We start from the raw sequence: 27,392 nt of genomic DNA on the forward strand, positions 1-27,392 counted from the left end.
CAGATTCTGCAACAGCTTCTACCCCCAAGCCATCAGACTCCTCAACTGCAGAGACTGAACTGATGGTTTTTCTGTACATGCACACACACTCTTACCCCACTTACCCCAGAAAATGGAAAGCACTAAAAACCCTACTACCTCACTGGACTCTATTGCACACTGTGTAATAGAGGTAATTACTACCTCACTGGTCTTTTTTGCACACTTTTTGCACATTGCATAATTTGCACACTGTCTTGTTATTTATTATTCTTTGTCTGTATTGTGTTGTATTGTCTGTCTGCACTTTTGTACTGTTGCACTATTGTTCTGTACACACTGTGTTTATGTGCACCATGGTCCCTGGAGGAACGTTGTTTCGTTTCACTGTGTACTCTGTATATAGCTGAAATGACAATAAAAACCACTTTGACACTTTGACTTTGACAAAGCAAATGAAGCAATCAAGTAACTCTGTGTTGAATTAATTTAATTTAATAAGTGAGTTGGTGTAGGTGCCAGTTGGAAAGGAATTCAAGATACAATAAAAAATAATAAAATCAAATATTATGATATAAAATATTATGAACTATCCACATTATCTGTCAGCAGTTTTTTTTCAATGTTGATCAGTGTATACTAGTCCAAGGCCTACAAGTCTTAACAGTCAGGTTGTTCACTGATTTTTCAACATTGCTGCATATTTAAATAGTTACATTGGAATTACATGGACGGAAGTTTTCCTAGTGAAAAAAGTAGATTAAAGTACATTACGCATTATTATGCTATAGTGCACTAAAGTGAACTTGTAGCCACATTATTAATCAGCATATTTAAAAAGTGCTAAAATGCAACAACATTTTTTGTACTTTTTTATACTTTAACTGTATAAAATACAAAGTACAAAAGTCTTACTTAAATTGTGCTATATACTTAAGTAACATTTAAACACACTACTTTATGTATTTAACCCCATATTTAAAATATGCTCACAATAAAATCCTAATACATTTAACGAGTACTACAACAAAATCACTATTATACACCAGGTATATTAGGAACGTGCTAAGAATTAATGTTAAATATATTTACATTAGAGTACAAATATGCTTCTTGTTCCTGTCTTTTGTAAGTATACTTCTAGTATACTCTGTGGGTATAAAATTTTACTTTAATTCTTTTTTACACTGTATCCTATAATTTACTTATATTTATATTGTCCTAATTATAATTACAGAGCATTGAAATACATTTTAACTGTTATATTAATGTAACACCTAATAATAATAATTATATTTAAGTATATATATATATATATATATATATATATATATATATATATATATATATATATATATATATATATATAAACAATAATATATATTTTTAAACATTTTACCAGTAAGTAAGTGTAGTAATTTAATTTACTTTATAAAAAGTTACATGATACATTGTACTTTAAATAAACCACTGTAAAAGTTGTTTTTAACACACTTTGCTAAAAATGTACAAAAGTATATTTGGAAATATGTATTTCAGAAGTATATTGAATTACATTCAACTTAAAAGGGTACTTCATAAAAGTATATTTCTTTAAATTATACTATATTGTACTTTTTTTAAAGTATGATCAAAATTTTCTTTCAAATATTCGCTGAAAACATAATATTAATGTACTTTTAATATATTTTAAGTAGTAGATAATCTTTTAGCATATTTACAGCATACTATGTTTTACGTTTTATTCACCAGGGTTGATACATTATGCTGAGGGATACATGCAGGATGTTGCAAGGCACAATAAACATTTAACCCCTATATTTCCCACCACTATACATTTACCAGTGTTACATATAAAATATACTCTTAGTTTTAAACAGCCAATACAAAACCCAAAATACCACACAAACCACCAACTCCACAGCTAAGCACTCATGATCTTTATTCACGATGGCTGAACAGTGCAGGCAGCAGTGGATCAGTGGGATTCCCATATAAAGACGTTTCTCCTCTGGAAAAGTGGGTGCGTTGCGCCCCCTGGTGGAAAGAACCCCCCACGACTGTTCAACAGCAGTACAGTGCCGTAAACATGTAGTAAAGCATAGAGACACGCGATGCTGGATATTATCAGTAAATTAACCATGAATAGAGATGTTGATAACGATCTTAACTGCCACATAGATATGGCAAATAAATAATTGAATTACAAGAATATTATATTTTAGAAGGTCGGGCTGGAATTTATGTTTATTTTAGTACACAGCAAATTGCACAGCCAGTGTTATTGAACACTTTTTTAATTTAGTTTATCTCATTTTATCCCCAATTTGGAAGGCCATTCATTAACACTCTCCCTAACACTAGTAATGCCCCCAACAACTCTTTTGATGTACGTGAAGTCAACTTCCGCCTCTTCAAACTACCACTGATACTCTACTCTGATACATCAGCTAACAGATGCCTGTAATGACCAACATCACCTTGGAAGTGATGTGGAGAGAGCACCACCTACCCACTACCTACCACCCAGAGAGAGAATGGCCAATTGTGCATGATAAGTAGTACGAGCCAGAGATTTTTAAATCATAGTGGCAGTGGCCTAGTCCTCTGAACTATTCAACATTTTCTAATGTTGTTAATTAAACACTGGCAGATTTAATGGGCAATCCAATAACCTGTCCATTTTTTTGACTGATTCATTTTGTTATGCATCTTTTACAGCCTAACTATTTTAAGACCCATGATAATTTTGCAGAGCATTTTGATAGTTTGTTGTACATTTATGTACCCAAAGTATATACTGGAGCCAGTCACGTGACAGGAAATCCTAGACTACAGAAATATGTCTTTATTTTAAACGTAATAATAACAAAATTATATTTTTTATATATTTTTGATTTTTGATTAAAATGATATTTGTATGAATAAATGCATTGACTGGGATATTTAACTATTTTAATATCATAGATCATAGATCAGTATTTTCTTCCTTTAGTATTGTATTTTAGTTAAAAATTTATAAAATGTCAATAATGAAATTCTATTTCAACAGCCCTAATGGAAATGTATTATTCATAATATATAGAAATACAAAAAACTGTCTTTACATCTAGGCTACATTTAAACAATTTATTGTGTTTTAGGTGTTATCAGGTATAATCTCTAATATATCAGGATATTTACTATTTTTTCCAGACTGGTCCCATTTACCACAAAGACAGGCTTTTCTATTTACACTGCGTGCACATCCCACTCGATTTAAGCAACTAACTAATGTGATGCGGGTCCGATTCTAGACCCTGAAATCATGATGGAGACTAAAATAAAGCCTCTGGTGAAGAAGGCATCCATGGCGATTCATCTCTGCCGGGACTCGAACCCGGAGCCTCTGGATTAGAAGTCCAGCGCGCTATTCCATTGCGCCACAGAGACTGAGCCAATGGGATGCGAGTTTCGCCGCTTTAGAGGCTCACAGTGCTCCGTATCCTCCATCAGCATCCTGCAGCATCAGCACCACCGAGAACCTGCTGTTCCGGCTCTAGCCAGCAGAGGCCGCTCTGAGCGCATCCACCGCCGCCGCCGCAGCAGCAGCAGCGCTTACTGTCAGCGGCCATCATGGTGGAGAACAGCCGAGCCTGCTTCCTCTTACTGTTTTATTCATTACCACCCAATCCTTTATTCCAATAAACACGTTATTCTTACATTATAAATAAGTATACGTATTCTAAAATCAGATACAACATAATGCAACAAATATACCAAAAAGAAAAAACGTATACATTTTTACATACAGAGGCATTGATATCCTAATATGATAAATATAATTATAACAGGCTATTATAAAAACACTGGAATGATGATAAGAGTTTACATTTAGCTTAAATTCAGTTAAATAATTCTATTATTTTAAAATTGTATGCATCCTAACTATCCTAACCTCTTTCTTAGATGACAGCTTTGAACATCTCTGCATTTTCTCAGTCAGCTTTATGAGATAGAGTCACCTGGAAAGGCTTTCACCTGTGCTGACCTTGTTAAGAGTTAATTACTTGAATTTCTTATCTCTTAATGTTGTGATAGTTGGTAGAGTTGATATACAGTGAATATCTCTATTTGAGTAACGTTCTAATTCATATTATGGCAAGAAATAGTCAACCAAGTAGGAAAAAAAGGGAGTTAAGGTGAGTTAATCTAAAATATTGAAGAACTTTGAAAGTATCCTCAAGTGCATTCACAATACCATCCAATTTTACGATGAAATTTGCTCTCATCAGGACTGCCCCTAGTTTAACTCTTACAGACCCTGCATCCATTACAGCGGAGAGAATTATTTTTATGTTTTTTTCACATAATGCTAATTAAAGCCTATTGTCCAGTAGAATAGAACATTAACCAGCCAATGAAAAATTTACAGTAGCAACTCATTAGGGCAAAATGCAACTTATTAGGGCATTTTTTTTTTTTTTTTTTTGATTATGCACAATACACCAAGAAAACATAATAAAGACAAAAAGTTGTAGTAATACCAACAGTGCAGGGAGAGTACAAAAAGCCAGCAGGGCTTGTACTAGGCACTTTCCCATTGTATTTAAATGAATTATATTTTAGGTAAATATACAAAAAATGAAGTAAAGGAGATTAGGAAGTGGGAGTGGGGGGGAAAGAAAAAGGAGGGAAATAAAAATAATGACAGTAACAAAGACAATAACATTTATAGGTAGTCACAAATAGTAGTGCAGGATGTTTAAAGTAATACAGCTTTAGGTAATAACTGATCCTTGTGAAAGAAAGTGGTCTTTAGTGAGCTTTTTGAAAGAAATAAGATTATTGCAAGTTCTTAGGTTCTGTGGTAGACAGTTCCAAATACGAGGACCTCTGTGTGAAATTGTGAATTGACTTAATGTAGTTATGTAAAATGCGGAGTGTAGGTTGTCAGAGGCTCTGGTAAAGTGATGATGAATTTCAGAGTTGAATAGGAATAAGTTTTGAAAACAGTCAGGTAGGAGGTTTTGTTTAAACAAGAAAACGAATTGACTTGTTTGAAAAAGATTAATTTCATAAACATTTCAAATCTTTAAGTTCACAAACAGAGGGTGAGAGGCAGCAGTGAATGAAGAAGAGGTGATCATTCTAACATATCGTTTTTGGAGAATATGAAGGCCTGTGAGATTACTTTTGAAGGTACTAGCCCAAATGATATTGCAGTATGACAGGTATGGATAAGTCATTGAATAATACAGATTAAGGAGTATATGCTGAGGTAAAATATATTTGATTCGTCTAATTACGCCTATGTTCCTAGAGATTTTTTGAGAAATTAATTCAACGTGATCTTTCCAACTGAGTTTGTCGTCTATAATTACACCAAGAAATTTGGTACAGTGAACAAAAGATATGTTATTTTTGGACATGACTACTGATGGTAGGGTATATGTTCCTTTTTTGTTTTTTGGAGTAAATAGCATATAACAGCTTTTTTTGATGTTAACAGAAAGTTTATTGGCATTGAACCAGGTGTTTATATGAACTAATTCTGAATTAATAGTAGATATAAGTCTGTGGCCATCTTTGTCGGATAAAAATATGTTCGTGTCATCAGCAAACAGAATAAAAAATACTTTTTTTGCAGATAGATATAGGTCATTAACATAGATTAAAAACAGTAAAGGTCCCAATATAGAGCCTTGCGGAACTCCACATTAAATTGACTTTAATGAAGAGTTAACATTTCCCCATGTTACACATTGTTTTCTGTTTGATAAGTAACTATTAAACCAGTTTAACTCTGTATTATGGATGCCGTAGTAATGCAATTTTTGTAGTAATATATTATGGTTAACTGTGTCAAATGCTTTGGATAAATCAATAAATAATCCTATGGTTAATTCGTTCTTGTCTAACGACTTTGAGATTTTTTCAATTAGTTAAATTATAGCCATAGATGTGGAGTGTTTATCTCTGAATCCGTACTGGTGTTGGTACAACAGATTGTATTTTTTTAGATGAGACACGAGTTGGTTATAAACAATTTTTTCAATAATTTTGGAGAAACAAGGAAGGATGGAGATTGGCCTGTAATTGGAAAGTATAGATGGATCATCAGATTTGTAGATTGGAATTACCTTAGCCCATTTTAACTGATCAGGAAATATTCCTGTCTTTAAAGACTGGTTAATAATGTGTAGTAGGGGTTCTAAAATATAATGGCAACATTTTTTAATAATGACTGGTTTGAGCTCATCAAGTCCTGCTGAGGTGTGCTTGAGGTTGTTGATTATGTTGGTTAACTCCTCTGTTGTTACCTGACTAATTTTTACAAATTTTATGTTTATGTTCATATTTTAGATGTTCCTGTTTATGGATGAATTGGGAAGTAAAACAGTCAATATCAAATCTAAAATAAAAATGTTAAACCCAGGCATCTGATGCAATTAAATATTTAGTTCATTGGATTTAATGACTATTTAGACTATTAAAGTCTTCTTTTGTTTGTATTGACAGAAAACAGCATTCTTATATATTTTTTCACTGCAATATAATTTAGGTCTGAAAAGGTTAAGTTCATAAAGATTGTATTACAATAATTAGTTTAATGTTTTAATAGATTGTTACTGTCTTTCTTATAAATGGTCACTTTCACACGAGAAGATTGCATCATCACAAATTGTACTATGGAACACATTTCCATTGCTATACTGCCCAATTCTTTACACCTCTTATGTTTTCTATTCTATTGGCAGTAATTTTGTACAGGGACTTGACAAGCTGTGTGGCTTTATTTCCTCCTCTGTCTAGCCGAAAGCATTCATTAGGCTACTTCTTTAGAGTCTTTATATATATATGTTTTATATGTATATATGTTTTATACTTATTTATATTACTGATATACTTATAATTAGTTTTAAATTATAATTATATTGTAATATGGTCTGTAGCAGTTAATACTCATTTCTAACATTAGTAATTAAAACACAATAATGATACTTCAAACATTCATCCTTTATTAATTTATACATATTTAATTAGACAAACAAATCACCATTTAATATACAGAGCAAAAAAATTTACAGAGTAAAGTTAAAAAAGCCATTCTTTAATATTTACAAATTTACAATAGAAACAGCTTGTTTGCTGTTTCAAGTCTTTCTGTTCAATAAAAACAAAATTAATAATTAAAAAAGGTACAAAAGTAATATGTTGTATATTGGCTGAAAGGCTGAGAAGATCCTGTAGACTATTCATAAGCAGAAAACACAAACAAATGATTGATAGACATTAAAACTTCTCAGTGTGTCTTCTTAACACAAAATAGCATTAAAAAAATGTAACTATGCTGCCCTCGCACTGCGTCCTAAAGTGTGCAATACTAGACAGCTAGCTAACCCTTGATCTTCAAATTAGTCCACAAGGCTTTCTTTTCTTGTTTTTAATCGAAGATTCAGCAAGATACATAAAGTATTTGTTGATAAAGATGGGTAAAAAGACAAATAATGTCCACAACTCAAGAGGTTAAGATGGATTCCCAGAGAGAAACACTGTAGACTGAGAAAACATGTCCTTCACTCTCAAACAACACAGGATGTGGGCTGAGCTTCAATTTGTGCACTTCCTGTTAAGAAAATAGCCACTAGATGGCAGCATCTGACTGTCACAAAATCAAGTTACTCTAGAAAATGAATAAAATAATGCATTCCTTAGGGGAAGGCAGAACAGTAACAAAATGTAGACATAGAAGAGAGCAGGGTAAACTAATGTCCTATATTTTTACTCTCTCTTTTGTTAGCTGTAATTTAGCACATTTTGAAGCATGTAAACAACTGTAAGCCGCATACAGCCTCCACACCACAGGGTTAGTTTTACCGCACTGATACCGCAGTGTTAAGTTTCCCTGCTGAGATGTTCAAGAATGATATGTGGTTTGTAAATAAAATGTACATGTCTGTTTGCAGCAGAGTTTGATTAGTTTTTAATGTTATTAATTTTGCTCAAATACAAGCAAAAAAATACCAAAAGTGGCATTGTCTTTTCTGTGCCAAAAATGTGCCTTTTTGTGCTTGTAGAGATGGAATTTGAGATACAATATTATAAAAGGCTAGTTACATTATTGTACTGCGTTTGTATGCCTAGCTGTCACAGTAAGTAGACAGGTTTACTATTGCATGTGTGACTGGTTTGTGGCCATGGATTTAAACACAGGCAGTTTCCCTGCATTGCCTGACACCAACAGCTACAGAGACAATGAGTGTCAAATTTCTTTACATCCAAAAATACTTGACCAAAAACAACATGATATAGATTCTTATCTGTAAACATTAATATAGTGCAAAATAAATAAGGCCAAATAAGGTCCAAGATCAGCTGAGGTGCATGAAAATGTCAAGACCAGAAAAAAACAACACCTTTACACATTTGAAACATTAAGTTTATGAACAGCTACAGCTGTTTCATCTTAAACAGTATTTGCTGGTTCAGCATGACGGTATATACTCTCAGGCTCCACACTGATCTTCTCCACCACATCCTCATGAGGTTCATAAAGTTTTCCCACTTCAAAGCCCTAATGTGCAGAAGAGACACAAATTTAGCTATTCAGTTTCTGAATCAGTTTTTCTGATTTAGCTATTTATAGGTATATGTTTGAGTAAAATGCAAATGGCTGTTTTATTCTATAAACTACGGACAATAATTTTCCCAAATAAAAAAAAAAGTCATTTAGAGCATTTATTTGCAGAAAATGAGAAATGGCTGAAATAAAACGAAAAGATGCAGAGCTTTCAGACCTCAAATAATGCAAAGAAAACAAGTTCATATTCATAAAGGTTTAAGAGTTCAGAAATCAATATTTGGTGGAATAACCCTGTTTTTTAATTACAGTTTTTATGCATTCTGGGCATGTTCTCCTTCACCAGTCTTACACACTGCTTTTGGATAACGTTATGCCACTACTGGTGCAAAAATTCAAACAGTTCAGCTTGGTTTGATGGCTTGTGATCATCCATCTTCCCCTTGATTATATTCTAGAGGTTTTCAATTTGGTAAAATGCTTTGGATGACCATTTTCTGCTCGTCCAAAGTCACGTTCATGTTATTTATACGTCACAGAACAACTTAAATAAAAAAATAGGGGTTTGGCATACAATTGTGTGCATAATAATGTCATCATAATTTTTAAAAACTAAAAAGAATCATTTTTTATTGTGATCTCTTATATCTTATTTTTAATCTTTGCTATTTACTATAAGCCTTTGAAGGTATTGTACTGTTTATGTATGCAGTTCATACACATGCATTAAATATTTAAATCTGCACTTTACTTCTGGTTTAATGTATTTTTTTTTTTGACAAAATCAGCGTCTTGGCAAACTTTATACAAACTATTTTCTCTTATATTGCCATATTGACCACCCCAAATTGCACGTTACCTTATCTCTATTATTGCTTAGCACATCCTTGAGTAACAGTGGTGGTGCAGGAATCTTGGGAAAAATGCTTTCCTTGTGCCTTTGAGAGAAAGAGAGAGAGAGAGAGAGAGAGAGAGAGAGAGATACATTTGTTTACAAAGACAAAAAAAATAAGTACATCTGCAGGCAGTTTCTTGTGACAGAACAAAGTTTGACCTCTTGAACTGTATTAAACACTGTATTAAATTTATTCAGAAAGCATGTTCAATAGTATAGTATAAAGTAGTATGAAGTGTATCTACCCAAGTATTTGAATGAATGAAGTTATACACTAGAACCATTCTAATAACCCAAAAATGCCTCGTTAAGAACTGCGCTGAGCACTAAGTGTATGGACACAGTGGCAATTTGAATCTGGACACACACACACATTCACACACACCAGGGAAATTTAGAATAATCAAATCACTAAATCGCCATGTTTTTGAAGCCCACAAAGGGAGAACATGGGAACTTCACCCAGACAGGGACTTAAACCCAAGACTCCAATACTGAAAAGCAAACATGCTAACCACCAAGCTACTGTGTCTCTACTATTCGAAAGACTGATATTACAGACTTAATAAAAACAATATAAATGTTAAACATCACCTTCTGCATAGCACTAGAACCACAATAAGGCAGCAAGACACTATTAAAGGGGTCACAATCATAGACACCTTCAGTGGCCAGTTTGGATCATTGTTCCTACCTGCAAAAACAAAATGAACATGACAGAGTTAATGAAGAGGAATCAATTATTGATCAGCAAAACATTTTGACAAACTGATCTATTTTACTATTTTGTAAATTATATCAACCTAATTTCAATTAAATATAACAATGAACTTAGAACTGAATATTAAATATGGTACATACGAACAAAAACATTTAAATAGTCTAAACAGTTATACAATTAACAGCAATGGAGTGAGGCCCAGAAAGGAAATGCATTACCATAAGAGACAGTTTCACTCATTTCACTCTCTCCTGCTCCACAGGTTAGGAAATCTGCCTGCACTCGAGCTGTGTAACTGCAGGATTCATCATATTCCAGTCTCTGTGTTCTATCCGTACCAGAAATCTTTTTTTCATCCTAGGTGCAAACACACACAAGGCAGAATTTTACATTACCAAAATACAGAAATACAAGCTATACATTTATGTTTCAACTCTAGTCTATAAACATTGAGATTGGGTACCATTTTTGTACCATTATGATCATTACTACTAAATTATTTTATAGTAGTTATTAGGGATGCAATAATACAGTGTGGCCACGGTTTCGGTTCAGTTTCGATATATCAATATTATTTAGCTCCAACATTTAGCACGTTTTTACCCCTTTCTATTTCAAATCAACAAGGTGCTCCTACTCACTTTTGCAGAGCCATTATTGCATAAAAAGGCACAGATGAATTCAAATAAAAAAAATTATTATAAAAAAGGAATAATTATTCTTACTATTTGTAAAAACAGGCAAAATTAAATAAAGTGCAGTAATAGGAAATGTAAACATAAATATTTTTCAATCAACTCAACCAACAAATATTGTCAGCCGGTCATATACTTAAGAAAATACCAAACTGATACACACACTGCACTAAGAAAACTAGAACAACCAACACGAATCACAAATATTAACATGGTAGGAGACAGAGGAGCAAGGCGGGGGAGGGAGATACACACCGGCAGGAAAAAAACACACAGCGATGGCGTGCCTTCCTTCTGCAGAACAGACACACACTTACTGCACCTCCCCGCTTTGGCCCTCCCGCTCTGTGCTGCCGGGTGTATCAAACCGAACAGGCAGAACCGAACAGTAGTTATAATAATAGTTTCTTGACACTTTTTAGTGCCATATATTTCCAAATGAATCTAGGAATGGTTCTTGAGTTGTTATGGCTCTACATAGAGTAATTTCCCAAACTAAAGAATGTTTGAAGAAATATTTATTAATTGTGTACCTTAAAAAAATGATTTCCTATGATTTCTACCGAAATAATATATATTTTTATTAGTGCTGACAACATTAACATGGCATGCATTAGCATGCATTTTTACCATTGAGTTCAGAAAGTAACAAAAAGGATTTATCTATATTTATGCTAAAATATTGTGCCGTCTGTGTGTGTGTGTGTGGCTGCTGTATGCCTGTGTGTGCCTGTCTCTGTGTGCCCGCCTCTGTGTGTCTGTGTGTGTGTGTATGTGTGCTGTGTGCCCTAGCCTACGTAGTTGGCCCCTCCCCCGTTTCCTAGGTTATGGGGAAGGGCCATGCAGATGGGTGCCGGTTAGGGCACTCACCATAAAGTAGGTGAGTAGGGGGTTTAGTGACCTGGCTTTGTTAGTGGCTTGTGTGGCAGTTGGGTTTCGCTCTCCTAGCCTGTGCCAAAATGCTAGTGGCGGACCGGCGCCGGCAGCGGGGAGAGACTTTGGGCGTGCTGGCGTCTGAGATGGTTCTGCTAACCCGCCAAGCGTATCCGGCATTTCCGCGAGCGGCTCAGAGAAGTCTCGCCCTAGAGCCAGGCGAGCTGCGCAAACATGTGAGACTGGCCAACCCACAGACCCTGGAGACCGCGGTGGAGGTGGCTGAGCGGGCCGAACTCATCCTGTCCTGCCATCCGGAACCGTGGGGGCGTCGGCCGGAGCCCGTGATCCACCGAGATGGAGGCGGAGCCGGCCCGAGGCACAACTGGAGTGCTGGCATTGCGGGGGGCGTGGCCACAAGCGAGCGCAGTGCGGCCGGTCGGGAAACGGAGCCGGGACCACCAAGTGAGGGTTACGGTGGCCCCAGGGATTCTAGGCTTACCCTCGGAACCTGATCACGGAGCTGTCGGACCTGGCGGCTATTTTCTGAAGTGCACGCTGAATGGAGTGATTGTGGACGCGCTGGTGGACACGGGCTCGTCAGTCTCGCTGATAAAGCCTGAGCTCGCAAGGGATGTGGCAGGCGAGTTTGGGGTGGACTGCAGCCGGCGCATCGCTCTCTCTTCGGCCACCGGAGATCCTATCGCTCTCCTGGGATTAACGGAGCTGACTGTTGATGTTGGCAAGGATGTTCAGCAGGAGTTCTGGGTTGGGCACATCAACGATCCGTGCATTCTGGGCAAGGACCTGCTCGCACGCGTTGGAGCCGTCATTGATTGTGCACGGGGCTCGGTTCTGGTGACTGGACTCCCCGTAGATGAACATGACGAGTTCGGGGTAAGTGAGCCGTTGGGGGGGATGCGTGTGATTCGGTGCACGTTATGTTCGAGGGTCCATTAGATGAGGGGTTAATTATCGATCCGATTGAAGAGATGCTGGAGCGCAGTTGTGTGGGCTTATCAGAGTTGTGTAACTCGCCGGCTACTTTCGAGCGTCTTATGGAGCGCATGTTAAGCGGGATCCCGCGTTCGTGCTGCGTTGTTTACCTGGATGACGTCATGGCGCACGGGACCGACTTCGACTCCGCGCTCTCTCACCTCGAGGTGGTGCTCGGCGCGATTCAGGCGGCTAACCTGAAGCTCAACCCGGCGAAGTGTAACTTGCTGAGGCAGCGAGTGAATTTTCTGGGCCATGTAGTGAGCGGTGCTGGTGTGGAAACCGACCCTAAAAAGACGGAGGCTGTCCGTGACTGGCCTGTCCCACGTAACGCGAAAATGGCTCGTAGTTTTGTGGGGCTCGCGTCGTATTACAGGCGGTTTATCAGGGGGTTCGCGGACGTGGCGGCGCCGCTTCACAATTTAACTAGACCAGGTGTGACATTCCGTTGGTCTGACGAGGCGGAGCGAGCGTTCGAGGAGCTAAAAAGCCGTCTATGCAATGCTCCCGTTCTAGCGTATCCGAATATGTCGGAGAGCTTCATTGTGGATACGGATGCGAGCGACCGTGGCCTCGGAGCGGTTCTATCACAGGTTCAGGATGGCTCAGAGCGCGTAATAGCATACTATAGTCGCCGCCTAGACAAGGCGGAGCGTAACTATTGCGTGATGCGCCGGGAGCTACTCGCGGTGGTCGAGGGCCTTAAGCATTTCCGACCGTATGTGTATGGGGTCCCGTTTCTGCTGCGCACCGACCACGCCTCGCTTCAGTGTCTCATGCGTTTCCGCGAGCCCGAGGGCCAGCTCGCACGCTGGATATCTAGACTCCAGGAGTTTAGCTTCGAGGTTGTGCACCGACCGGGCCGTAGCCATGGTAACGCGGACGCTTTGTTGCGCCGGCCGTGTGTGGCCTTGGACTGTAAGCATTGCGCTCGTGCGGAGGAGAAATCCGCTGAGACTGCTCATTGTCCTACGGGGAGTCCATGGGTCGCCTGGGGCTGGGCACTTTGGCGTTACCAAAACCCTGAAGCGCCTGAGACAACGTTTCTATTGGCCTGGGTGCAGGGCTGATGTGGAGCTCTTTGTGCACTGCTGTGACGTGTGCGCCGCCAAGAAAGGCCCCGCGAGGGCGCCCCGCGCCCCACTTCACCCCTATCAGTGCGGCGGCCCGATGGAGCGGGTGGCCGTGGATGTGTTGGGCCCCTTCCCGGTGACGGACTCTGGGAACCGCTACGTCTTAGTGGCGATGGACTATTTTACAAAGTGGCCGGAGGCCTACGCGGTGCCGGACCAGGGGGCGGTCACTACTGCGGATGTCCTGGTGCGGGAGTTCTTCTGCCGATTCGGGGTTCCGGAGGAGCTGCATAGCGACCAGGGGAGGAACTTCGAGTCGGAGGTCATGGCGGAGGTCTGCCGCATCTTGGGCATTCATAAAACCAGGACGACGCCCCTTCATCCGCAGACTGACGGGCTGGTGGAGCAGTTTAACCACACACTGGCGGCGCAGTTGGCTATGGTGTCGAGCAAAGGCCAGCGTGACTGGGACAAACATCTGCCGGTCGTGCTGCTGGCCTGCCGCTCGGCCGTGCAGGAGACGACAGGATTCACGCCGGCCATGCTTATGTTTGGTCGCGAGCTGAGGACGCCGGTGGCTCTGGCTTTCGGGGCGCCTCCTGATGGGGGCGAGCACGCTACGGACGCGCCCACTTTCGTTTCGCGTCTCCTGTTCTCACTGGATTTAGCGCACGGGCTCGCGCGCTCGAACCAGTCTGCTGCCGGACAGAAGCAGAAACGCTTTGGGGAGCCTTTATCTGTGGGGGCGAGGGTTTGGCTGTACAACCCTCAACGTAAAAAGGGACTGTGCCCGAAGCTTCAGTCGGCATGGGTGGGTCCGTGCTTGGTGCTGTCCAGGCTTGGGGAGGTGGTGTACAGGATCCGGTGGGGCAGGCGCAGGATGATTGTGCACCGGGACAGGCTGGCCCCTTATAGGCCGAAACTGCGGGACACTGGGGACGGCGGTGCAGAACCTGCCGGCCCTGCACCTGAGCCTGTCCAGAACTCTGACTCTGTGGAACCGCTGGCGGGTGGCGCTTTGCCTGGCCCCTCCAGGCTGCCGCGGGTGAGGAGGCCGCCCGCCCGACTAGAGGACTTTGTATGTGATTGATTGTAAAAAAAAAACAACATGTTTTGTTGTTCATGGGGTTTAGTGTTGGGTTTGTGGGGTCGCCGGGACGGCTGACCCTTTAGGGGGGGGCTATGTGGCGTCTGTGTGTGTGTGTGTGTGGCTGCTGTATGCCTGTGTGTGCCTGTCTCTGTGTGCCCGCCTCTGTGTGTCTGTGTGTGTGTGTATGTGTGCTGTGTGCCCTAGCCTACGTAGTTGGCCCCTCCCCCGTTTCCTAGGTTATGGGGAGGGGCCATGCAGATGGGTGCCGGTTAGGGCACTCACCATAAAGTAGGTGAGTAGGGGGTTTAGTGACCTGGCTTTGTTAGTGGCTTGTGTGGCAGTTGGGTTTCGCTCTCCTAGCCTTGTTAAAGGCCGTAAGTGAGTGGCAAGCCGGTTTAAATAAAGAGCTGTTGAGTACTTGCAATGAGTCTCATGAGTGCTCCTTCCTCTTCCACGCCACAATATATTATGAAATATCATAAGTAATTCTCCCTACCAGGCAGTCTCTCTCTCTCTCTCTCTCTCTCTCTCTCTCTCTCTCTCTCTCTCTCTCTCTCTCTCTCTCTCTCTCTCATACACACACTCCTGTTTAATGCTAAGTCTCTCTGTTAAACATTTATTCAGCACATTAAAAAGATTACAGTCTTTATTTTATTAACATTTACATATCCACTATTAAATGCCTTCCCTCTTAAAAAGTGAGGTAAAGGGAAAAAAAATTGATCATTCACCTTTTTTTATTAAGGAATGTTGTTGTGATGTTTTTTTAGAAATTGAAATCACACATTTTGTATTATCATTATCATGTTGAAAAGTATTTTATAAATCCATAAAAAATGAAAAAAAAAATGTTGCACACATTAAACTCACCTCATTGCATTTCTTGAAGTAAAAGTGGTACTTCAAACAGCTTGGGGGAAAATCAGGTTTACTTGACTGAAAATAAATATACTTTTGGTCGGTAGTGATGTTCAGTTTCAGTGGGGGTATTTTCACTGTGGGGAGGGGGGGTGGTGGGGGGTAGAGAAAGAGAAAACAGGAGATTGCATTATAATTCTAAAACTAAATCAATCTGAATGAATCTGAATTATGTCTTTGTGTGTCTTATTTAGTGTAATAGTATCAACAGATTCCTTCAAAATGTTTGGAGCAGAACTAATATATGCAAAAATACAACTCCGACAAAGTTGGGACATTACTGAAAATGTAAAAAGATTTTTTTTATATTTTATCTGCTTAACTTCACCAAGTCCTGCATTGCAGGCCTGCAACACATACCAAAAATTGTCTATCTAATGCTGCCATTCCTTCTCACAACATTTAAAAAATGTTTTTGCACTGCGGATACCACTATTCTTCACTCATTGTCTACTAGGGACAGCCTTTGTTTACATACCTTCCCTGACGTTCTTGTTCTTTCGCCCGTTCTTGGGCTCCCTATCTCCTTTTTTTTGTGTTTATTTATTTATTTATTTTCCTTTTCTTTTTGGGATTACCTGCTTTTAATTTAACAGTTCTGCAATAAGGTTCAACAACCCTCGGGGCTGGAGAGCTACAAGTCTGTAGCACTCCATCCCATTACACTTCATCTTCCAATTTTTTTTGTGGCCTGACACGTAATGGCTTGGAAAGTATAAAATATATTTATACTTTCTGCAATCAAATCAAAGTCAAAGTAAATGCGAGAAACACTACTTGTGTTTTATTTGCGCTTTTTGTGCCGTCCTAGTATTTTCTGATTAGGGAAAGAAGTTGAGAGACAAAACATAGAGAGCAAGACAGAGATAGAGAGTGAGCGAGAGCATGCTGACCTGAAAGGCTTGCATCTATATCGAAGTGGTTCTGGAAGATGACACCTTTCTCAGTTCCGTTGACAAGAAAATGATATGTATCAATAAGAAAATTTTCACCATATAGATGGCAGCCAGTTTTCTTGAATCCGTCATAAATATACGAGACACACGGCTTTAGAATGCCTTTCTTCCTGGAATAAAGTAAAAATTTGAAAAAGACATGCCTGTAGGCCAGAATTCACTTGACCTTAAAGGCCAATAAATAAGTGTAATGAGGAGAATGATCAAAGTAAATTAATTCAAAAAAGTGCAACAGAAGAGAAAGGGAGAAGAACCAGTTCTCACCCATAATAGAGCTGCAGATCAGAAATATCACTGTCTAAACTCCAGCTGCAGTTCATCTTCTCACGGGAGTAACACACACAAGACAGGTCTTTCACTGTTAAAAGAAAAACAGTTCACAAACAGTCAAGTTTCCAATGGAAATGAAATTTTGTTAGGAAACAGTTTAAGTTTCTTAATTGCAGTCATGGCCAAAAATATTGGCCATATTTTAAAAGAAGAAAATGCACCACTATCAAATTGCACTTTTTTAAAGCTGTGGTATTCACATGTTTGTTTCTTTTATTTTCATTGGACATAACAGAAAAAAAGAAAAAGAAACAGAAAAAAAATGGAAAAAAAGTGAACTGTTCTCATAGAGATTGTAAAAATAGACAGCAGTTCCCTCTACTATTATCATTATCTCACAGCGTCTGAATGAAACTGGCCTCTGTGGTAGGAAGTTGTTGACATCAAGACACAAAAAGCCAGTCCTTATCTGAAAAAGCCACAAGCTGTCTGGTCTCTGTTTGGTCATTGCACCATTGGCAGAAAATGAAATGAGGCCGTCACAGAAAAGAACACAGTCCTTACTCAACTATTCAACTGTTCCCATGCAAACCAAAGCATTTGTATGATGCAACAAAGCAATGTAAAACATTTTCTGAAAGAAATGCACTATTGGCAATTAATTTGGGCATGAGGGTAGATTGTATTGAAGGTAGAATGTGAACAATAGGTATTTACGGAAAACAGTCAAGTATACACTCACAAGCCACTTTATACTCTACATACACTTTTCTATTCTCTTTTGGCTGAAACAGATTTTTCCACACGGCTCAGAAATGTTTCTTAGGCCTGTTGCCAGAATTGTTCGACACTGTCATGGAAAACTGGAAAAAAGTAATTACCGTATTTTTCGGACTATAAGGCGCACTTAAAAACTTTTAATTTTCACAAAAATTGACAGTGCGTCTTATAATACGGTGCGCCTTTTGTATGGATTTTACTCGTCAGGTTGTAAGGAGCAGTAAACACACACTCCGTGCAGCGTTATAGAGAGTTTCAGTGCTATACAGAGTCCAGAGCCGTGCAGCTCCGAGGCTGAGCAGCAATAGCATTAGCTAGATGCTAACCGCTAAGCTAGCTAGCTTATTCACTGAGATCAGTATTATCTAAATTTTACTCGTCAGGTTGTAAGGAGCAGTAAACACACACTCCGTGCAGCGTTATACAGAGTTTCAGTGCTATACAGAGTCCAGAGCCGTGCAGCTCCGAGGCTGGAGCAGCAAATAGCATTAGCTAGCTTATTCACTGTTCAGAGATCAGTATTATCTAAATTTTACCCGTCAGGTGTAAGGAGCAGTAAACACACACTCCGTGCAGAGCCGTGCCGCTCCGAGGCTTGAGCAGCAATAGCATTAGCTAGATGCTAACCGCTTAGCTAGCTAGCTTTTTCACTGTTCAGAGATCAGTATTTTCTAAATTTAGCACTTTTAATACTGCTGGAGCAGTATTATTAGAGTTAGATGCTAATCGCTAAGCATTCACCGTTCAGAGGTGAGTTATCGGCCTGTAAGTCTGTGCTGCTTTGCCTGGCTAGCATTAGCTAGATGCTAAGCGCTAACTCTCTCAGAGGTGAGTTTTATCAGCCTGTAATCTGCTTGTTTACCGTGTTAAAACAAGCTACGGGGGACGAATCGCTAGCTAATATCTCACTGTCTTACCAGAACACGCAGGATTACTCAGTGTAACGCTGTCGTTTAAGTTTGGGTTAACTTTACTAGTTTAGGTGACTAGCTAGCGTGCTAGCGGATAGCTATGCTAACGCTGGTGCAGCAAGCCTTAGTGGACATCTGGAAATCTAAGCTTACTGTAAATAAACTGAAGCACGTTACTCACCCAAATAAACAGTTTTCAGGAGAGGAATCTGTGTAGATTAATATCCAGCACTCGTTTGACTTTGAAATAGCTAGATTTGTATACTGAGACGCTCCACCGGCAAGCGACCACCCCCGGTGGGGGAAGGGAAACATGGCGCCACCCCTGTTCACTTTGATATAGGCACCCTTTCTAGTGTCACTTAACGCGCCTTATAATGCGATGCGCCCTATGTATGGAAAAATAGCAGAAAATAGGCGTTCTTTGATAGTGCGTCTTATAATACGGTGCGCCTTATAGTCCGAAAAATACGGTAAATGGGTGCCCCTTCTTGTAATAAATTATGATGTGCCATCTAGATCAATAAAATTGATAATGTATTGTCTTAAATGAATGCTTATCTATGGAAGAACATCTCCCCTTCCAGTAAAAAAATAATATGTTTTTGCAAAGTGCTTTCAATGCCACCCCTTGTCACATTTTAGCTTGTGTCGGTCTTGTGGTTTTCCCTATTTTGGACCCATCCTCTGGGCTCCTGTCCTCTGTTTTCCTGTCTTTTGTTCCCAACCATGTGCTCTTTTAGCACATGATCTTGTTATGTTATGAACCTGTCTCTGCCCTAGCCCTTCCTGTCTCATTTGTAACCCTGCCACCTCATTCCTTCCTCAGATGTCCCTTGTCTGTGCCTGTGTATAAATACCCCATGTGCTCCTTTGTTCTCTGTTGTGCTTTTTGTTTGACCCGGTTGTGTTTGACACTGCTTAATTGTGTAATTTCTGTCAGTTTGAGCCAATGTTTAATTTCCTTTTGCCGTTTCTGAAACTAGAAGTAGTAAGCTGACTTGATGTCAGTGTAGTGAAAGCAGTGTAGTGATAAAAGTCTCTGTAACCCAATTATGAAGAAAACAAACACCCTGATATTACAGCCAAGTTATCGACAGCTATAAGATAACTAAAATATGAGCGATGTTTAGTTCACGTCTCATTTTCATCATGAAAAATGACCATCAACGAGTATTTTTCGCTATATTTTTTGTTAACAAAAAAAAACATTGCTCTCAGGCCAAAGCTTAGGTACACAGTGGCACTTAAGTGATGATTAGTTGTTGCACTGCATGAACCATTCCCCACCAACAGCCTGAACCATTTACCCTAAGCCACTAGACAGCTCCATTCAGCAATAAGAATTTACATCTTAACAATTGGGAACATGTTGTTTACTCATGTCCAAAAATGCCAAAATCCTGCCCATTTCCACTTTATTAAAAAATAATTATTGTAATTTCTCTCAGTAAAGCTTTTGGTTTTTGAGAAGTAACCTAGTGAACAAATTTCACTTGAGGTTTAGACATTCAAAAAGTTATTTGAACTATAATAAGTGATAATGAAAAAATAATAATAAAATGCTTTCTGGCAAGCTTGGCGTGACTTTAGTTTCTGCCCATTCTCGTTTTTCTGCCTGTTCTTGGGCTCCGTACCTCCTAATAAGTACGTTTTTTTCCCGGCCGTGTCCCAGTTCACTAGCCGGGGCAGCCACGACTGAGTGTATTGGATCACCACCCTGACGACATGGGTTCAATCCCATGTGAAGAGAGGTTTCTTTATTTATTTATTTTTTCTTTTCTTCTCTGCAATGGGGTTCAACAACCCTCTGGGCTGGAGAGCTACTAGTCTGTAGTAGTAAAGGGTATGGACCAAAGAACCAAAAATCAGTCCAACCAAAAGAGATGGTTTCAATCTCCATCTGTTGAACCATTCTCTGATTTGATTGTCGTGTGAAAGGACTGTCTACTAGATGTTTCAAACTTTCAGATCAATTACAGCACGTTGAAGCAGGTTGTTCTTAGTCATTAAACAATAGAAGAAAAAAATTATCTGGTGTTTTACCGAAATTCAACTACCAAACTGTATCTACTGTAACTGTAGATTAACTCTTAATTACAAACAACACCTAGAAACACATCTGTGCCGACAACATTCTACAAACCAATCAATCAAAATTATTTAAGCTGCTCTCTAAACTGCAGTGTGAAAGCAAAACTAGCCAAACAAAATGTATAGAATATAACAAACGTATCAATCTTGGTTGAGACTCAGATCCAGACTTTTAGGTGTTCAAATGAACTTACATGACCTGATTTATCTTTGTAGATCAAAAACAGAGAGGAAAACCTTATGCCAGACATATCTTTATCCTGGCAACAGCTCAGGATGTTGCGATTGTGCTCCCACACAGCCCTCATATATGAATCACTAACCTTAAAAACTAAAAGAAGCCTTGTCAAAACCCACAGAACTATGTGAAGCCAGAAACCTGACGATCCGGGTGTGGGCAAGACGGAAGCGTGTGATTCATGCTGTTTACACCCAATTCTGACCCTGCTACTCGATACATGTTCCAGCAGAACACATGGAAATCTTTACTTGTCCAGTGTTGAGGATCTGACATTGTCCAAATTTAAGTGGAAAAGACTGAAACAGAAGTGGAAGCCATAGAGTTTTCTACTTCTACTTTCACACATTCGTTTCAGTTACAACTATAATGCATGGCATTGGCATCTTTGAACGACCAATGTGTCAAACTACTTTAACACACATAGTAAAAAGCTGCACTGTGCAAAAACTATATCAATATGTATCAAAACAAGTATATCTCTATTTCTTTTCCTAAAGCATTTGATTGTAAAATATTTAGCTTTATTTTGATTAAATACAACAATCTGTTCACTGTGGGAACATTCTATGGAACTTTTATACACTAGGCTGTACTTTACGAGTATTCTGCAAGTTAATAAGTGTCTACTAACTGAAGGGAGTGAGTGCTAGTCTGTCTGTAGATAAATTTGAAAGGGAGTATCTCTAACCGAAATAGGGTCTTTCTAATATACTAGACAGGGACATAGGGTTAAAGTCCTACTGAAAACAGGTCTAAATCTGAGCGTATTGAATAATTTAACATGTACAAATACCCTGCCTGTTTTGTTGTAACTTTGCGAAGTATTGCCAACCCTGTTGTTACATCCTGAACAGTTCATTTTTGTATGTGATTACATATATGGTTTTGCTTTTGACTGCTATATGTTGTTATATTAAACCACCCTTTGCTGATCTTATTTTTTTCAACTCAACAAGTAGGAAAAAAACCTGAGATGTAAAAAAATGTGAATATGAATATTACTTATTAATCCGCTTTAGTAAAAACATAGTATAAAACAGACACTAGAACCCTGACTGAAGATGACACTGCATCCTCTGTGAAGAGTGTGTTTTTGTGTGTCACTCTTCCTGATAAAAAATAAAAAATAATCTCACTCTAAACAGGTTCTCTCCTCAAAATATTCTTGGTAAGATTAAAACAAATGGTAGAAAATCATTTTCCATGACATGCTTTAAGAAGGATTACTAATGGAAAGTATTTAATGGTTTAAGTGGCTTTTGAGTGTATATTGATTCACAAACATATAATAGATTACCTGGATGTTTAGTAATGTTTTTATATAGTGGTTCGCTCTTTGTCTTGTTTGGGCATGTAACCGGAAGCGTAAATATTTTTAAACACATTTCTTTCGCCATTTCCTCCACTGTGTGACTTAAATCTATTGTTCGCCATTGTCTCTTAGGTGTTCCACTGGGAGGACATTTCTGTTTTAAGAAATAGAAAACATCTGAGTTTAGTAAACAATGAAAACATGCTTGCAGACATAAGTGAACCACAGCATACCTTAACATGTTTTTAAACAGGAGCAAGGACCTAAAATTATATGTGCTTTTTTTACTGATGGAAAAACGTTGTGTCTCCCATACCTCATCATCACAGGGCAGTGAAAAAAGTACAAATATTTTTTGGAACATTTCAGTTGGTCGATTCATCGTCATGTTTGGCGCAATTTAAATGACAACAGATTCAAATTACATCAAAAAGTGAAAACCAGCAAACAATTGAGGGATAAAGCATTTAGATGACAATGACAATATGAATATACATACATTTAGCATGCTCCGCTAATGTAAGATCTAACAGCTAACAGAGAACGTTCTAAGAACGTTTAGCAACATTTTCAAAGGGTTCTAGAAAGGTTAACCTGTAATCTTACAGAAATAATGTTTTAGGAACATTCTGAAAACATGTGACTTACTAATAGTTTGCATCACAGCCTTATTAGAATGTTTCTGGCATAATGTTCCCAGCTAGATGAATAATAACGTTACGAAAATGTTAAAAGTAACATTTCCAAAACTAAACATCAAAACACTGACACAAGTGACATTGCAGCAACATTACTAGAATATTTAAAAAGTTAAATAAAAACATTCTAAAAACCTTTAGAAAACATTCTTCTAACCAACATTTGTTAGCTGGGCTCTGGTTGCTATGTACTGTTTTATGTATTATTTGTGTTCTGGTTTGTTCAACACTTTCTAAAATGACTAGTGCATAAAAAATAGCCTTCAATTCAAAAGCAAACACTATAGCCTGGCTTACCTGTAAATATAACTCAATTTGGTATTGCACTTTACAATCTGCATCCAAACCCGCTGGCCGATTCCACTGTATAATAATTGAAAAGTCAGAACTCATTGACAGAGTCAGGTTTTCTGGTGGAGGCAGCTCATCTTAAAAAAAGTAAAAATATTATTAAACAAAGGTTAGATTTAGAAGGTCGGTTTTTCATTGTTTTGTGAACTATGACTGTAGTTTCCATATTCATATTATGTTATTTTCATTGTGTAGTTTTGATTGTAGGCTATGTTTAGTGTGTTGTTAGGGAATCATGACATACAGTAAAATTATATTTAACATTTCTTTCAAACGTTTACAAGTTTTCCACTTTTGTTCTTGCCATGTCTGACTGAAGACAGGCTACTTAGAAGAATCTAAAGTAAGTAATCTAAGGTATAAAACATATTCTGGATTATTTAACACTTTTTGTTTATAAATTAATTCCAGATGTGTTCCTGTACAGCTTTAATGTCTTCAATATTAAAAATCATAAACAAAATATCTTATATTCTAAGATTAAACTATAAAAATGGCAACTAGGGCCAATGCCCTTCCCACAACATGCTTGGACCCCCAAAGCCGCAAATCTCCTCACTTCTGCAAGCGCGTGACGATAAAACAGTTTTTGCACTAAAGCTTGTGTCCTTAGTGCACGGTTCAGTTAAGACAGCAAAAGCTGTGAGAATATGTTGATTTGTTGCAGGAAGTGATGTAAATCAACAGAAGTATATGAAACAGAAAAATAGGTAAATAACATTGTAAAGCATAGCAAAAGCTTTGGAGGAAATAACTTAAATATCATAGAAACTATAGAAGACAGCTGATGTAAAATAATTTAATATAAAACTGAAAAAAGGGATGAATATATTTTAAAATTATAGCAAAAATATTGAAATGTGGTCATTTGTTTGTGTGTCTGAATGAAATGACACAATTAAGATTATGCAAACTGTAGCTGAAAACTGTATAAACAAATGTTTAACTAATTATGAATGCATACTTTTTCTTTGTAATGCCTGGAAAACACCCCTGTTTGAAAGTGTCTAAAACACTGATCAGTCTGGTATTTTTTTTACTTTTTCTTCGTAATGCCTGGAAAACACCCCTGTTTAAAAATGTCTAAAAGTGCCACTGGAGTCCATATCAGTTTGGTATTTTTTTTCAACAAACAAACCTGGTCCAACTTTTTGTTAACTGACATGTTTAGTATAAGCTGCATTTAAGCAGGGAGCTCACCAAACTGTGCCAACCTCAGAACCTGTTTCTACATAGCAATAACTCTCCATTATCCATTATGTGCCCATCACCTTTTCACATTAATAACTCAGAACTGGTTTCTAAATTAGCTATAGCTCCACATTATCTCTCTGTACTGTTGTTTTTGTTTTATTTGTTTGTACTAAGCGGGTCGACCCGATGGTTTCCTCTGACTGAGCCTTGGTTCCTCCTAAGGTTTCTTCCTCTTAATGTAAGGGAGTTTTTCTCAGCTCAGTTTTTTTTTTGTCAGCAAAATGATTGGCATCTGTGTGATGCTGCTCATAAAAATCTTGGAACCGTTTTCTATGTAAAGCTGCTTTGTGACAACTTTAGAATATAGAAATAAAATTAAATTGAACTGAATTGAAACTGTGACACCTGCCCACCGGGATCAGAACTGGGAAATTAATCCAGCTCTAAATAAAAATGTTCCTCTTTTCCTTCATGAGGAAACATAAGAACCAACAAGAATCAAGACTATTATAGTTAAAATTATATTTTCTAGCCCTGGATTTTTTTGTAGTTCCTCCTGACTGAATATAGATACAAAGAAGTGTTCACATATATTTTCTTAAATAAATATAATTTTTTAATGTTCTTTTTTAATTATTATTTTTTATTTGAAACACTTTTACCTAATACATTATGTATCCTAAATTATAAATAATTGATCATTCATATCAGTGGTTCCTGGTCGGATGACGCGTAAGGCTGCTTCCAAGGAACTGAGCTGAATAGCCCAATCGCTGACGTCATTGTGTTTTCAAGAACCAATTAAAATATGTTTGGTGAGCGCTGTTTCCGCCCACGTGTATTCAGACAGTCCCCGCCCCCTTATAGAGGAGTTTCTGCGAGTGTGGACCCACAGCCAATACAAGCGCAGCAGACATGTAGTAGCAGCCAATCCAAGCTCAGCACAGCGCGAGAGGCGGGATTTGTATGAAATCGGGTGGGAAGCAAAACAACGCTCCGTGAAAACCTAATACTACTACAATACAACACTTTGATACCGAGACAAGCCTAATACTACTACAATACAACACAGCGCTACCGAGACAAGCCTAAAAAACCTGCGGAAAGATGAGTAAAAGCTCTTACCTGACCCTGCGGACACTCCAACCAGCACCAGAGAGAAGCACGCTATTAAAGAAATGTCCCAAAATCCACAACCCATCCTGAAGTCCTGCCGGGAGTTCTCCTCTAACTACCACTCTCACTCAGATAACCCAACTCAGACAGTTCCTTACTCCTCAAACTAATCCCAAATCTAATCTTCAACCTGTGTTTCAGATCCAGTAACACATGATCAACTTAACAGTCGAGACCGAACTGAGACTAAACTCTGTTAGCAGATCAGAGTGATCCACTCATATGAAGGATCAGCTGAAAACTGAAAGAAACTGTATCTCAGCTGCTGTTGTGTTATATAGCAGGGAGGAGTGGCCTGTGGGACCACTGAAATGAGCTGACTTTCAGGAAACCCTTCTTCAAACCAGTGGTTCAGAACCTCTCAGACAATGTACCACTGATGACCAAACTGAAACCACCCACACACATCATTTCACAGAAACATGTACCACACACACACACACACACACACACACACACACACACACACACACACACACACACACACACACACACACACACACACACTTATACCAAATAAGCCAGATCTTTTTTTTATGAAGGCTCATTCGCACCACATAAAAAAAATCTTTTGAAAAACATCCCCTTTAGTATCTCATTAGACTTACATTCTCATAATTATGACTTAGCATACCGTATTTGTGACTTACCATCTCATAATTATGACCTAGTATCTCAATGACTTACTATTCCGATGTTATGACTTTATATCTCATACTTATGACTTACTATCTCATAATTATGACTTGATATCTTATAATTATAACTTATCTATCTCATATGTATGACTTACTATCTCATAATTATGACATAGCATTTCATAATTATGATTTATTATCTCATAATTATGAACTTAGTATCTCAATGACTTACAATTTCATAATTATGACTTGCTATCTCATAATTACGATTTATTATCTCATACTTGTGACTTACTATCCCATAATTGACTAATTATCTCATACTTGTAACTTATCATGTCATAATTATGACATAGCATCTCATAATTATGATTTATTATCTCATAATTATGACTTAGTATCTCAATGATTTTCAATCTCATAATTATGACTTGCTATCTCATAATTACGACTTATTATCTCATACTTGTAACTTACTATCTCATAACTATGACTTAGAATCTTATAATTATGATATGCTATTTCATAATTATGACCTCTCTCATACATATGACTTACTATCTCATAATTTTGACTTAGTATGTCATAATTATGACTTAGTGGAGGACCCTTATTTTTTTTCCAAGTGGTGGAAAGGGGCTTCCATAGACAGTCCATTCATTTTTGGTAAGAATGTGCCATTGCACATGCTATTGCACCATCAGTAGCACCATGGTTGCTCAGGAAACCAGCAAAAGCTGTCATAGCCACAAAAAATCATGGGACCTACCAGACACAATATTTTCACAATGAATACATCTAGCTTTGCAGGAATACTAGCTAAAAACACATTGACAGCATTTATCACAACAGTTTGTTGTCGCCCTACACAAAAAACAACTGCTGCATTAAGTAAATTACTATCCCATTATTTTGAAATACTAAGTCACTATTTTGAAATACTAAGTCATTGTTTTGAGATGCTA

At 38.3% G+C, this 27,392-nt stretch overlaps 1 protein-coding gene and 1 non-coding gene across 2 annotated transcripts; both read right to left on the bottom strand.

The window, feature by feature from the left end:
- Positions 1-3,337: 3,337 nt before the first annotated feature.
- Positions 3,338-3,411, bottom strand: trnar-ucu (transfer RNA arginine (anticodon UCU)). Its single transcript has one exon. It is a non-coding gene; the product is annotated as a tRNA-Arg (tRNA).
- Positions 3,412-14,704: 11,293 nt separating this feature from the next.
- il13ra1 (interleukin 13 receptor, alpha 1) lies at positions 14,705-26,060 on the bottom strand. The gene is made up of 7 exons (XM_049482811.1): positions 25,736-26,060; positions 23,363-23,493; positions 22,353-22,521; positions 17,024-17,117; positions 16,697-16,869; positions 15,745-15,880; positions 14,705-14,861 (listed from the first exon to the last, which is right to left on the bottom strand). The coding sequence occupies exons 1-7, from the start codon at positions 25,809-25,811 to the stop codon at positions 14,705-14,707; spliced, it is 936 nt and encodes a 311-aa protein (XP_049338768.1). The 5' UTR covers positions 25,812-26,060.
- Between the last annotated feature and the right edge of the window lie 1,332 nt (positions 26,061-27,392).

The sequence above is a fragment of the Astyanax mexicanus genome, chromosome 8 (genome assembly GCF_023375975.1).
Source record: "Astyanax mexicanus isolate ESR-SI-001 chromosome 8, AstMex3_surface, whole genome shotgun sequence".
In the NCBI taxonomy this organism is placed as follows: Eukaryota; Metazoa; Chordata; class Actinopteri; order Characiformes; family Acestrorhamphidae; genus Astyanax; species Astyanax mexicanus.

Excerpts from the sequence above, each read along its gene's own strand:
- il13ra1 (XM_049482811.1), bottom strand. The coding sequence starts at position 25,811 with ATGGGTTGTGGATTTTGGGACATTTCTTTAATAGCGTGCTTCTCTCTG. Across the intron at positions 16,870-17,023 it reads GATCTGCAGCTCTATTATGG|GAAGAAAGGCATTCTAAAGC; the intron begins GTGAGAACTGGT and ends ACTTTATTCCAG. Across the intron at positions 15,881-16,696 it reads TATAGATGCAAGCCTTTCAG|TGAAAATACCCCCACTGAAA; the intron begins GTCAGCATGCTC and ends CCCTCCCCACAG.